Source organism: Amphibalanus amphitrite, unplaced genomic scaffold (genome assembly GCF_019059575.1).
Source record: "Amphibalanus amphitrite isolate SeventyFive unplaced genomic scaffold, NRLGWU_Aamphi_draft 000266F_arrow, whole genome shotgun sequence".
Lineage (NCBI taxonomy): Eukaryota > Metazoa > Arthropoda > Thecostraca > Balanomorpha > Balanidae > Amphibalanus > Amphibalanus amphitrite.
The window spans coordinates 305,068-319,132 of record NW_024881761.1 but is presented as its reverse complement, the minus strand read 5'-3'; the positions used below and the strand labels follow the sequence as shown (position 1 = coordinate 319,132).

The 14,065-nt window shown below is 48.5% G+C and overlaps 1 protein-coding gene across 1 annotated transcript in view; it reads right to left on the bottom strand.

Annotated features, from left to right (window-relative positions):
• The window catches only part of LOC122386895, a 42,342-nt gene extending 30,790 nt beyond the window's left edge, over window positions 1-11,552 (bottom strand). Inside the window, exon 1 of the mRNA XM_043376607.1 lies at window positions 11,480-11,552. Coding sequence (XP_043232542.1) covers window positions 11,480-11,533 — 54 coding nt within the window. The 5' untranslated portion in view covers window positions 11,534-11,552. The remainder of the gene's footprint in view (window positions 1-11,479) is intronic.
• Window positions 11,553-14,065: the final 2,513 nt, after the last annotated feature.

Sequence of the window (14,065 nt, the reverse complement as noted above, 5' to 3'; positions counted from 1 at the left end):
CCTGGGCCCAATCTTACCAAATGCCGTGAATGCGCATTCACGGCATTTGGTAACATTCAGAACTATTCCACATTCACTTATTCATTCGTTCTGGCGACATTCATAATCATTCATGCTATCAAAATCATTGGACAAGATTACCTGGAGGCTGGAGGTAAATAAAAAGGACATCTTTGATATCAGTGCCGTAAACTCCGGCCAGTGCTGCCAAATCCTATTCACGGCATTGGTAATATTGGGCCCTGGTATCAGTGACGTCTTTTAGCAACATCTGACGTCTTTTAGCAACATCTGTACTAGGCAACAGACTAGAGATGTCAATCAGATACCAACTTTTTGGTATACCGATACCAAACCGATACCAACTTGGTAATTGGTATTTCAATGCTAATGCATTTGGCATTTTGCTGGTATTGTGAATCGTCCCTAATGTAAAAGTGGCTGTGAATTTGGTAAAAAGTTGGTATTTTCCTGAGTTTACTAAGCTGGTTCGGTTTCGGTATTCTTACATGGTTATTGTTGGTATATTTGGTTTGGTATCGGTATCAAGATTTTCCGTAATTGACATCACTACAACAGACGCTTTATCGATGATTTTCGATAAAATGCCTTTTAATCAATGTTATAACGCATTTTCTAGAAGGCCCGTGGACGGTGAAACATTTTAACTTTGACCTGACCTGTGACGTCATCAGTGACCCTGAGGTCAATGAAATTAATTTTCTCAATGCAACAGGGGTATCGAACGCCGCTTGAGTTTTGCAAATTCGCCTAATAGTTTCGGAGATACGAGGAAGGGGGAGGCAAAAATTAACCCCCACTAGTGTGAGGCTTAAGGTCATGTGATCCGAGGTCAACCTTTGACCTTGACCTTTCGAAGTCAACACATATATGCTACGAGGCGAAATTACGAGAGAACTACGATGCTTATAATTGCTATTATGCAGTTTTTGCCTAGCTTTATTACTTCAAAAGTGATACATGAAAAATTATCTCTAGAGACGCTATTTTGACTGAAATGCAATCAATTATACATCATTCTGTTGCTAATTCGTTGAGAAACACGGTCATGAAGGTTTTTTGTCGCTATCTTTCATAGATTCGCCAATATTGGCTAAGTAATTTGGATAATTGCAATGAAAATGACGAAGGCGCAATTAGGAGACCGTGACTTCTTGTGACTTCTTTCAAAGTTGTCAGTTTCTCACAAGCTCTTCCCGGCGTAGGTACTCCCGATCAAGAGTGAGGGGCGCGCGATAGGAGACGCCTGGCTGGGCGCCGCTCATGGATAGATCGTGGGATGAGTCTCCGACCCGTCTGGTCACGGCGAAACTTAGCAGGGAGGGTTCAGAGCACCTCGACGGCGGCCGAACGCCAGCGGAGCGCCGTAACTAATGGGTGTGACACTGAGTCAACAAACGCCGCTGAGTGACGAGCCGAGGGGACCGTCGAAACGCGCGGGCCATACAGCCAGAGACATCTCTCGGCGATTTTATGAACTAGCTGTGCAATGACTTTCAAATGAATAGAACTGCATAGTGATGCATGCAATGATGATTCACTCTACAGGATTGTGTAGAGAATCGATGTCTTTATGATTCCTAGCAGCCACATTTTTGAAATTGTAGTCATGGCTTTCATGCAATGCACTGCAAGATGAAAATTGTATCATGCAAAACATAGTACAAAATTTGAAAAAAGGCTTGCTAGGAAATGTTTTCCTTGACTTCGTCAGTCCAAAACTGCAAACATCACAGTCGTACGACAACCCGTTGTTGAGTTCTATTCGTTTGAAATTTTGATTTTGCAATATGTTTGTCTCAATTGCTCAGTATATATGGATTGCAGAACAACGGTAGCCACTCTGTGATGACGAGGTTAACCTCCTTCATAACATATCCAAAAATAAAGGCAATCGAAGCAATGATGCTCTAGATATTTACGGAAAACGTTTCTCATAGCGTTACGCGTGAAACGCACCCTTAACCCTGAAGACTGTGAAATACAGTTTTGAGACCAGTTGTAATGAATTCTCTTTTTTTCAAAAACTATATAAAATATGTATCTTTCTAGTAGAGTTTTATTTGCCATTGGGTCTACAGTGCAGGGATATTTCTATCTCGCACTCCTCTGAGATGCAAAGATAAGAATTTGTTATCTTTCCATCCCTCTGAGATGCAAAGATAAGAATTAGTTATCTTTCCATCATGGGCGTCACCACCACTAGGGACACTAGGGACATTGTCCCTAGAAGTTTTGAAGTCATCGAAAACTACTAGGGATTGTCCCTAAAAGTTTTTGGAGTTCCCTCTACTGGGGACACGCAAAGAACCCGGGACACGATAATGGCGCAACTTGCTCAGCTCTCCGAACACATGTGTTTTGCCTTGCGAACGGTCGCGTCAACATCGCCACGGTAAATAAAAAGGTCCGCGAGCGGTGTGCCTCCCCACAGATGTGACGGCGCCCTCCGGCCTCCAGGCACGTCCGTGTGGTCGCCGTAAAGCTGGATACGGCAGGCCGGCACTCGTCCGAGAAATTAGTCGAGTTTGTTTCTCAGTCACCCGAGGAGACACCCGAGCCGATTCTGGAGGTGCCCAGCATGATTGCTGAAACGAACTCGGCTGGTTACATCCGGCGTCTGAGGGCCTCACATCGGCCTCTGGTGGCATTTCTGTCTCTGGGGTACCAAGACTAACCTTTACGTGTCCCTGACTCCTGAGGGCCCTGTACTGGATTTTGAAGACCCGATGCCGGCCTCTAAGGGCCTGCATCGGCCTCTGAGGGCCTATTTTGGCCTTTGGGACCCTCTGCTGGCCTGTGGGATCTAACGCTGGCTCATGCCGGTCTTTTAGGACCCAACACTGACCTCAGATGCCCCAATGCTGGCCTGTAAGGCCCATATTAGCCTCTGAGGGCCCCGCACTGGATTCTGAAGACCCGATGACGGCCTCTAAGGGCCCGCATCGGCTTCTGAGGGCCAATCTTGGCTTTTGAGGGCACTCTGCTGGTCTCTGGGGTCCAACGCTGGCCCATGCCGGTCTTTTAGGACCCCACACTGACCTCTCAGGCCCCATGCTGGCCTGTAAGGGCCAATATTAGCCTCTGAGGGTCCCGCACTGGATTCGGAAGATCCGATACCGGCCCTTTTATGGCCTGCATTGGCCTCTGGGGGGCCATCTTGGGCTCTGAGGGCCCTCTGCTGGCCTATGGGGTCCAACGCCTTCCCATGCCGGTCTTTTAGGGCCCGTACTGACCCCTGAGTGTTTCATGCTTGCCTGTAAGGACCCCTAGTCTCTGGGAGCCCAAGTCGGCCTCTGATGGTCTCAAACTGCCATTAGGCCCTTTACTGGTCTCTGAGGCCGTTAAACTGGTCTATGAGGGCCCAAACCGACCTCTAAACACACCGACCTCTGATGGCCCAGTTTCTGCCCTTAAGACCCAAGACTGGCCCTTATGTGCCTCTGAGGGCCCCGTACTGGCTTCTGAAGGATCGATACCTGTCTCTCAGGACCCATACCAGTCTTTAAAAGACCCACACTGACATCTGAGGCCCCACGCTAGCCTCTGCGGGTCCCAAACAGGTCTCTATGAGCCCCAACCAGCCTATGAGGTCACTAAACCGGCCACTGATGGCCCTATTTTGTTCTCTGGGGGCCCAAGACTTGCCTTTGAGCGTCACGCACTAGCCTCTGAGAGCCCACACCGGCCTCTGGGGCCCCATAGCGGCCTTTGAGGCCGGTATGGTAATAATGGGACCCCTGCAAGCTAGCACTGGGCCTCCCGAGGGTCGACAGGGCCTCTTTGCCAAGTTGCCCGCCCCCCCTGCCCAAACGCCAAATCTGCGACCGTCCCTGCATGCATAGGCAGAAGGATGTGGGCACGCGTTTCATGATCGAAGAATATGCCTACTACCGCGTAACTTCTTCGTTTTTTTCAACTTAACATTAATTATTCTCCCTCGTTTTAAAATTAAAGCGGCCGAAATCCAACGAGGAACGCAGATTTGGGGGTAGGTGGGTATTGGCGACCAGACTCAAGCAAAGGTTTGTGGCGACGCCCTGGAAAATTGTCCCTAGAAGTTCTGAAACCGTGGTGACGCCACTGCTTTCCATCCCTCTGAGATGCAAAGATAAAGTCTCGCTGGTTCATAGCGAAAAAAGTCAAGCGTTCAAGTGATAATGCGTCAATAACCGAAGCATTTTAATGTTTGTTTGCAAGTTGTTTGTATATGAAGCTTATGAGTTTAATTTTAACCTTCCAGGCGGTGGGGGAGGGCATTTTTGCCCCCTTAGTTTTTTCGATATATCTCGAAAACCGCTTCGCCGATCGTCACCAGACTTTCAATACCCTCCCATGAATAGCTATTGCACATTGTAACCAAAAATTTTCCAAAGGCTATGATAGGTTGGACGCTTATGACGTCAGAGTGACGTCATTTCTGCCATGTTCGACTTAAAGGTTTCGCGAGAAGAGCTGTCAGGCCTACAACTTTAGAGATACAGAAAAATGTTTCGAACATAAAAGGTGTAGAATTTAGAGCGCTACAAAACTGCAATCTCGGATTTTTGATTTTTTTTTTGACCCCCAAAAATAAAAATAGATTTTTTGAATATAATAGCCGAAAAATCCAAAAAGTTTTTTGAATTTCGAAAAACGGAAGATATGTGATAGTCCCTACCGCCTTTTATCTACATACCAAATTTGAGATCGATACCTCTCTTTTTGGCCAAGTTATAGCAAAAAAACTTCAAAATTGATGACGTCAAATTTTCAAACTCAATTTTTAGCAATTCAAGACCACGTAGCGCAAAACAAAGACCACAATTAGACTCCCCGTGACAAGGTGCATCGAATCAATACCCATTTTATGCAAAAATATCAACTTTGAAATTTGACCTTTTTTGACCTGACCTTGACCTGACCTCCACCAGAAAGTGACCTAAACCGTACCTGATGGTCTTATAACCAACACCATTGAGCTGGAAATGAAAAACTGGCCATAAAACATGCATCGCACAACCCTAGTAAAGTTGGGCCTTGGTGACCTTTGGTGACCTGACCTGTGACCTGACCTGGTATGACCAGTGACCTCTAATAGAAACATATGTACTATAAAACTGACGCACTATCGCTGATTTTCGACTAAATGCGTTTTACTCGGTGTTATAGCGCTTTCCTTAGATGAACCGTGTACGGTGAAACATTTTATCTTTGACCTGACCTGTGACGTCATCGGTGACCTCGAGGTCAATAAAATTTTGTTTCCTTCAACAAATTAGACAGGGCTATCGAACGCCGTTTGAATTTTCCGGATCCGTCCAGTATGTAGTTTCGGAGATACGGGGGGGGGGGGCAAAAAACCCGCGCAGAAGGTGGCCGGGAGGCCCACCGCCTGCCGAGTTAAAACAAACTATTCTAATTTTTTTTTGCATAGATGAATACATTTGAATATAACATTTACTGAATTAGGAATAAACCTCTGCATAGAACGATATAGGATTCTTCATGGCTCACTTGTGGAAGATAAGATATATTTTCCTCGCGTGTTCCAGAAAAAAACTAGCTCCTTCGTCGCTCGGTTTTTCAGTAACCCACTTGGAAAAGGATTCTTCATGGCTCCGAGTGGAAGATAAGGATATCTTTTCCATGCGGGGTACCGACGAGCGACGGAGGAGCGAGGTTTTTCTGTAACACGCGAGGAAAAGATATCCTTTCTTCCACGATTGAGCCATGAGGAATCCTATATCTTTCTATGCTGAGGTTCATTCTTAATTAATTAAATATTATATTTAAACATATTCATCTATGTTAAGATAGATTAAGAGTAGTTTGTTCTTATTTCATAAGTTTAATCCATAAACAACCATTAAAAATGTCGCTCGGCTATTGACCCATCATCACTTGAACTCTTGATTTTTGGCTAAGCACCCTCGAGACCCAGAGATAACACATTCTTATCTTTGCATCTCAGAGGATTGCGAGATAGAAATATCCCTGCGCTGTAGACCCAATGGCAAATAAACCTCAACTAGAAAGATATCCTTATATTCCACTCGGAGCCATGAATAATCCTCTATATTACACCAGTATAACGCCTTTTGGGGCGAGTAACGGAGCGAGCGAGAGGGTGAGCCTTGCACGTGCGAAATTTCGAGGGGATACCTCCAATTGACTTGTGCACGGCACCCTACTAACCGGTCTCTAGCGATGTGCCAAATTTGGGCACAATCGGCCCAGCCGTTCTCGAGATCTGGAAGCGGCACCCTGCACGTGCGCACGTGCAAAATGGGTCCCAACTGACTTGTGCACGGCACCCTACTAACTGGTCCCTAACCGTGTACCAAATTTGAGCGCAATCGGTCCAGCCGTTCTCAAGATCTGAAATCGACCCCTGCACGTGCGCACGTGCAGCAGCACCCCAACTCTGGCACATGGATATGCATTGCCTAGTGGGTGCCTTCCTACATGCCAACTTTCAGCGCAATCGGCCAAGTAGTTACCGAGATATTGCAACAATTACAAAACTGACACCTCTTCGTTTTGCACGTGGCACGTGCATAAGGGGTCACCCACATGCATCGGGAATAGTCCAATACTTGGTAGAAGGAATGAAGCTACCCTAAAAAAATTACCGCATGTAAATCGGTCAAGTGGTTGCTGAGATATAAGCCTCGCAAAAGCGTCCGCACGGCCGGCCGGCCGGCCGGCCGGCCGCTCATACTCAGAAATTTCCGATAATAAATCGTTTAGCAGACTGACTCTGGGTGTAAGGGTGTAAAGAAGCTATTTTCCCTGTACTTCCAGGGGGCTGTCATCCCGAGCTTTCCTATGTGCCGGGCGCCAGACTGTTTAACATTACCCGTGACGTCACCGGGGCGTACACTTGTCAGCTGGCCTTCCCCGCAAGTTTGGCCCTGAATACGATTTTGAGGGTCACGGTTGTAAACAAGTTCCTTTCCGGAAACGTTCCGGAAACGCTGGAAACGTTGTGATCCTTTTACTTTCCGGAAATTGCTTCATTACTACTTTGCGTCTAAAATCACTTTAACCCTCGCCGGCACAGGAAGTTGAGTTGATGCAATCCCCCTAAGGTTTTTCGCGAATAACTCGCGTAAAAAGCGGCTGATCGTGACGAAACTTTCAGTACCTTCGCATTGATCAATTGTACACCTACCCTGAAAATTTCATGACCCTGACCCAAATGACCTTTGACCTGTGACCTACTTTCCGAGACCATGTTTGGCCGGAATCGCGATTCGGCGCATGTCGGCTCGCATTATCCGCGCGTTTGCAAGCTTTTCGTGGTTTCAAATGTTCAAACATGTGATTTGATGTTGCTCTTATGCATTAGGGTGGATGTCAAGGTCACCAAGGTCAGGTCAGGTCATTGACCTTTGGTGACCTCGGTTCACTTTTTCAAGTTTTACATGTTTCTAGGCTAGTTTTTGGAGCTGATTTCGAATTTAGTAACCATTTGAACATTTACGAAGTAGTTTTGGTGCCTTCGTAACATGTTACGAAGCTGTCAGAGGCGCGAGGGGGGGGGGGTCGTACCAGCCCCCCTGCCGTCGAATGACGCAAAATGGCCTGTGCCGGCGAGGGTTAAGCAAAGGCTACTTAACGCTTTCCTAATTGTAAAGTGTTGCATTGTCTGCATGGTGAGGAGAACGCTTACCGCTCAGAAGGGCGGTGTGTTGTGAGGAGGGCGCCGACAGGTCAGGAGGGCGATGTACGATGAACGGCGACGCTGACTGGTCGGCAGGGCGATGCATGGTGATGAGGGCGCTATGCGTTGCAAAAGGCGCAGGCTGGTCAGGAGGGCGCTGAACGCGAAGATGTCGCCGACAGGCGTGAGGCGAGGGCGCTGACAGGTCAGGATGGCACTGCACGGTGATAAGAGCTGCGACAGATCTGGAGAACGCTGTCCGTGAAGAGGGCGCCGACAAGGCAGCAGGGCGCTGTATGGTCGGGAGAGCGCCGACAGGTCAGGAGGGCGCCCATGGTGAGGAGGATGCTGTACGATGAGAAGGGCACTATACGAGTGAAGAGGGCGCTGACAGGTCAGGAGGACACTGTATAAAGAGGAGGGCGCGGACAAGGTGAGGAAGGCAATGTACGGTCAGGAGGGCGCCGACAGATCAGAAGGGCCGTCTACGGTGAAAAGGACACCGACTTGTCAGGAGGGCGCTGAACGTAGCAGGAGCCGGTCTGGAGGGCTTTGTATGGTTAGGAGGCCGCTATACAGTGAGGACTGCGACAGGTCAGGAGGGCACTGTACGGTGAAGAGGGCGCTATAATACGATAGGCGCTGCCAGGTCAGGAGGGCGCTGACAAGTGTGGAGGGCGAGACAGATCAGGAGGATGCTGTGTGATAATGTCCATGAGGGCGCTAACTGGTCTGCCCGGAGGGCGCCGAATGTGAAGAGGGTGCCGACAGGCCAGGAGAGCGCTGAAGGGCGAGAAGGGTGCCGACAGATCAGAAGCGCGCCGAGCAGACAGAAGGGCGCTGAAGGTGAGCCGAGGGCGCTAGATGGTCAGGTGATTGGGAGTGGATATCCGGCATTTCAGGATTGTGGGTGCATCTTCACCCACAAAGAGATATAAAATTGTAAATCTGGGCGCCAGTACCGCATGATGACGTCGCAATGGCTTACCGTCGAGGGCGACTAGAGTGCTGGACACTGAAAAGGCGCCATCGGCGCACAGAATGATCGTGGAAGGCGCTGCATCCAGGGCGCCTTTGGCGCCTGGATGGCGTCTTTCCAGAGGGCGCCTGCTAGATTTGGGAGGGGCTAAAGCCCTAGTGTGCCCCTCCCCCTTGGCTGCGCCCCTGAGTCCTTTGTCTAGCGATTTTCGAAGCATGTATCGCGTCCGTAGGGGCCTTGGGAGCTGCCGGTGACCACAGGGGCCTTATAAGGACCCTGATGACTCGGGAGGGTACCCGTAGGCCGTATACGGCTTACGGGTCCCGAGTCATGTGGGCCATATCACCACAGGGCACCGCATCTTTTTCGAGATAAATGACCGTTCTTAAGCGTGTCGCATTTTTCTGAGCATGATCTGGCGTTTACAGCCTGACGGCCCCTCTCCTGTCCGGCTGACAGCTTACTGACAAGCCACCTGGCGATCGCCAACTCAACCCTAATTACGACGTTGTCCGATAGGTGGCGGGGTCATACAATCCCAGTCAGGACAAGGGATTCTCATTATTATTTTGCTATCATATTTTCCCCCCTTTTAAAGTCATTTAAAAGCGCTATTGCACAAGTAATTTTTCGATTAGCAGCGATTCCAGCGGCCGCATCAGGGTCCGGATGGAGCCAGGGAGCGTATGCTCCGGTGACGTCACCGTAGTGTTGCAGATTTGTAACATTAGCGAGCCCGGACGATCTTACCTAACTTATACGGCCTTGTGTACTTCGACCTTTATTGACAGGTCTTCAAAGGGGCAATGCGATTCAAAAAACAAACAATAATCATGCTATACTGCCATCCACGAAATTCTCAAAATGATCGATGCTAAAACACGTGACACAACTTACAGACAGTTCGTACTCCAGTAGGTCTACTTTTTCAAAACACTATCCCATATAGGGCTAAGCGAGAACTTTCCGACACCCTGATTCAGTGATGGGTTGCATAATCGAATCTCGATGGCCTCCCTTACGACACGGCGGGACCATGTTGGCTCGACCGCCAGCGTGCTAGCCTGACCTGGGTCAAATGGTTGGCGACACTGGAGCCAGTGTTCAGCTAAAGGGGATGTGTCTGACCTCCCATGCTTTATGGCTGCTACGTGTTCTTTAAAGGCTGAAACAGACTCTTTCCGCGTTCAGGAAATCGCATGCGAGAGCCTATTCAAATACATTATAATTCTTCTCGCATCAATCGCTTGCGGGAGGTGCGTGCGATTGATGCGAGCGTGCTTCCATGTATTTGAATAGGCTCTCGCATGCGATTTCCTGACTGCGGAAAGAGTCTGTTTCAGGCTTAAGTCGCATGCTTTTAGGACGCCCGGTCTCGCCAACATACGTGGCACCACAATCACAAGTAGTCTTGTAAATGACACCTTTTTGCAAATCCTTTGGTGGTACGTCCTTGGCTTTAACTAGTTTGTCCCTGAGCTAAACGATTTATTATAAACGATTTATTATCATTAATATACCTGGGTTTAAATATGACTTTACAGTCTCATATCAGAAATTTCCGTTAATCTAAGGAAAGACTACGCTCGCTTCGCTCGCTCCGTAACGACTATATTCAATACTGTACGAAAGTTGACTTTGATGACCTGACCTTGACCTGAGCTATGTTCTTTGACCTGTAATTGTCGGGATATACATTCAATGCTCTAACAAGTGAATTCCGTATGGAAAAATGACCTCAAGAAATATGCCGCATGACTATCTTTCTTTATTTTTTAAAGTTGGAACTTTTGTGATCTGACCTTGACCAATCTCATTCATTCTTTTTCGCTTTGATGTCTTACATAACTTTTAGACCATTACAAGCTAATACCTTTTTGAAAGATGACCTAAAAACTTGTGCCGCATGACCACGTTTCTTCATGTTTAAAAGTTGACCTTTTGCAACCTGCCCTTGACCTGATCTTTACTTAGCACCATTCCATGGGCACTTCAGTACCTTGCTGTGGCTATCTAAGGACCGTCCAGAGACAAAACAAAACAAAAAGTTTATAAAGCATTGTTTGGTCTCAGTAGGCGCCATAGTAGATACTGTAAGGGGCCTACTCTAGTAGATACTCTAGATACCCCTAGATACTGTAAGGGGCCATGTTGACCCTAGCTTTATAAGAAGCCCGACTGAAGGTGACGGTTTGGTCGACTCGATTCGCTTCGTGCTAAATTCTAGTCAGACAGTTATGTCCCGTCGCCTGCTGAGGCTTTTGTGCGCCTAACCTGCTTTGTGCATTCTGCTACGATGTTGTATCTTTGCGTCGTGATGAGTGTTTATCTTTTGTTATATTGTGTCGTATGTTTTACTGTATGCTTTATCTTGTCTCGAAAAGACGCATAATAAATTGATTGATTGATTGATTGATAGTAAAAATGATAATATTTGCTCTTTGTCCTCAGTTTGACCTGACCTCGATTAAAAAATGCATGCCTTAGATAGCTCGCACCAAGGGCTGTCCAACGCCGTTTGCCGCTTGTCGCTACGTTGCTTGGCTCTCGAGAACTTGGGGGGGGGGCAACCTCCCCCCAACGGGGCGCGTTGCTCGGCAGCCCCAACGGGGCGCGGGTTATCGGACGCCATTTGATATTTGACAATCGTCCCAGTAGTTTGAACTTGAAGTCAGGAGGGGATATGATTAGCCCCCCCCCCCGGGCAGCGTTATAGAAATGCCCCAGTGGGGCGCAGGCTAAGCATAGTAAATTATAAAACCGTAGGAAAATAATCAATTTGGGGTAAGTGATATATTTCCTCTAAAAAAAAGTTGTTACTATCAGCTCACCTGTTTCTCGTCGGCTGTCTCCGGCCCAGCGGCGGTCTCTCCGCTGAACGACATCGTGGAACTGTGACCGGGTGGAGCCGCCGCCACTGTCTTTTGTGCCCCTGATAGGGGGCTGCACATGACTCACTCGTACAAACACACTCATCCAATCCCACGGTTCGACGCTGGCGGCCAGTTTATTTAGGTACGGAGAAGCCGGGAGGGGCCCGGGCGCGGGGGGGAAGTCCTACCGCCGCCCTGCCTGTCCATTTGTTGACTAGATGAAGTCAGCTACTTGGCACGGTGTCTCCGGCGGTCATCCCCGCGGGGTCTTATTTTCGGTCGTCGGGTATCCTACCGCAGGCCTGCCGGGTCACCAGGCCGGTCTGAGCACCGGTAGTAGGTGAGTTCGTTTGGGGTTGATTTATTACGTCACTATTTTTTTCGGGCGATTCAGTCGGGGGAGGTTTGGTCAATCGCTGTCATTTTTAGCACATGCCATTTTTTGGCAACCATGTGCCAAAAATGACAACGCCATCAGCTATTTTTGGCAACGATGAAGTCGATTTCACTCCTTAGCGAGGAAAACACGATTTTGGGAATACAAGCACTGATTTTGGAAAAGAAGTGCTGCCACCTGTGCAAGAAGAATAAACCAGCTTTAATATGGCCGTTGTTTGTATGGTAGTCCAACGTTGAAGCATACCTTTTTTTGTGGCCTGAAGTTGGAACTTCAATTTGCAGCATCCGGAAATGATCAATATTGATCGAAAACATAATATTGATGAAAAAAGAAGAATACGTTAAGTTGAAAGAGGAGGCGATTTCATCCAGATGCGGTATTTTACTTCTTGAAAGTATTTTTGTTTATGACGACCGCCATGTAATGACGGATGATGCGCAGCCGTCAATAAGCAAAAATTATTTCAAGAAGTAAGCCACCGTATCCGGATAAAATGACCTCTCTCAACTTCACATATTATTTTACATCAACATCATGTTTTCGATCAATATCGATCATTTTCGGATGCTTCAATTTTAAGTTCCAACTTCAGGCCACAAAACAAACTGCCATACAAACAACGGGCACATAAATGAAACTGCCGCTTTACCTGACGGCAGTATGTGGTCCACTGTGGTCCACTGTGGTCAACTATGGTCCACTGTGGTCCACTATGGCTTACTGTCGTCCACTATGTTTTACTGTGGTCCACTATAGTCCACTATGGTTTACTGTGGTCCACTATAATCCACTATGGTTTACTGTGGTCCGCTATAGTCCACTGTGGTTTACTGTGGTCCACTGTGGTTTGCTGTGGTCCTCTGTGGTTTACTGGGGTCCACTGTGGTCCTCTGTGGTTTACTGTGGTCCACTGTGGTCCTCTGTGGTTTACTGGGGTCCACTGTGGTCCTCTGTGGTTTACTGTGGTCCACTGTGGTCCACTGTGGTTTACTGTGGTCCACTGTGGTTTGCTGTGGTCCACTGTGGTCCACTACAGTCCACTGTGGTTTACTGTGGTCCACTGTGGTCCTCTGTGGTTTACTGGGGTCCACTGTGGTCCTCTGTGGTTTACTGTGGTCCACTGTGGTCCACTGTGGTTTACTGTGGTCCACTGTGGTTTGCTGTGGTCCACTGTGGTCCACTGTGGTCCTCTGTGGTTTACTGTGGTCCACTGTGGTCCTCTGTGGTTTACTGGGGTCCACTGTGGTCCTCTGTGGTTTACTGTGGTCCACTGTGGTCCACTATGGTTTACTGTGGTCCACTGTGGTTTGCTGTGGTCCACTGTGGTCCACTGTGGTCCTCTGTGGTTTACTGTGGTCCACTGTGGTCCTCTGTGGTTTACTGGGGTCCACTGTGGTCCTCTGTGGTTTACTGGGGTCCACTGTGGTCCTCTGTGGTTTACTGGGGTCCACTGTGGTCCTCTGTGGTTTACTGTGGTCCACTGTGGTCCTCTGTGGTTTACTGGGGTCCACTGTGGTCCTCTGTGGTTTACTGGGGTCCACTGTGGTCCTCTGTGGTTTACTGTGGTCCACTGTGGTCCTCTGTGGTTTACTGGGGTCCCCTCTGGTGGGTGAAGCACGGAGATTTGTTTACATAAATCTGTGGCTGCATGGTCTGGCACGTCTGAGGGGCTCCACCAGCTGCACCGTTCGATAGCGTCACTCGTTTCGCAGTCTCTATCCGGGTCAGAGCCTCCGGGGATTCCCCCCCCCCCCCAGTGTGTGGGAGGGGTGAATGGCCAATCGGCACTGCTTAGACAAGGCTGTGTTGTCTGGCACGGCCGAGGGACTGTACCGCGGGCGGGACGGACCGGCGGCCTTTGGACGCGGCGACTGAGCCGAGTCACTTCCGAGAACAGTTAGTTCACTGTCCAGTAAGTCAACTGAAAACAGTCATTCGGTTGATGAATGTCTTTGAGGTGGTATGGCTCAGTTTCGCTTTGTTTATTCATGAAATCATCCACAGGCACGTATCAAATAATGGGTAAAGGCATCGTATAACCCTCGCCCTGGCAGGGCATTTTCATAACACGGCCTGGCAGGGGGGTCGATGCGTTCCCCCCGCGATTGGCTCCTATGGCACCTAGAAACACCAAAGTTGGTAGG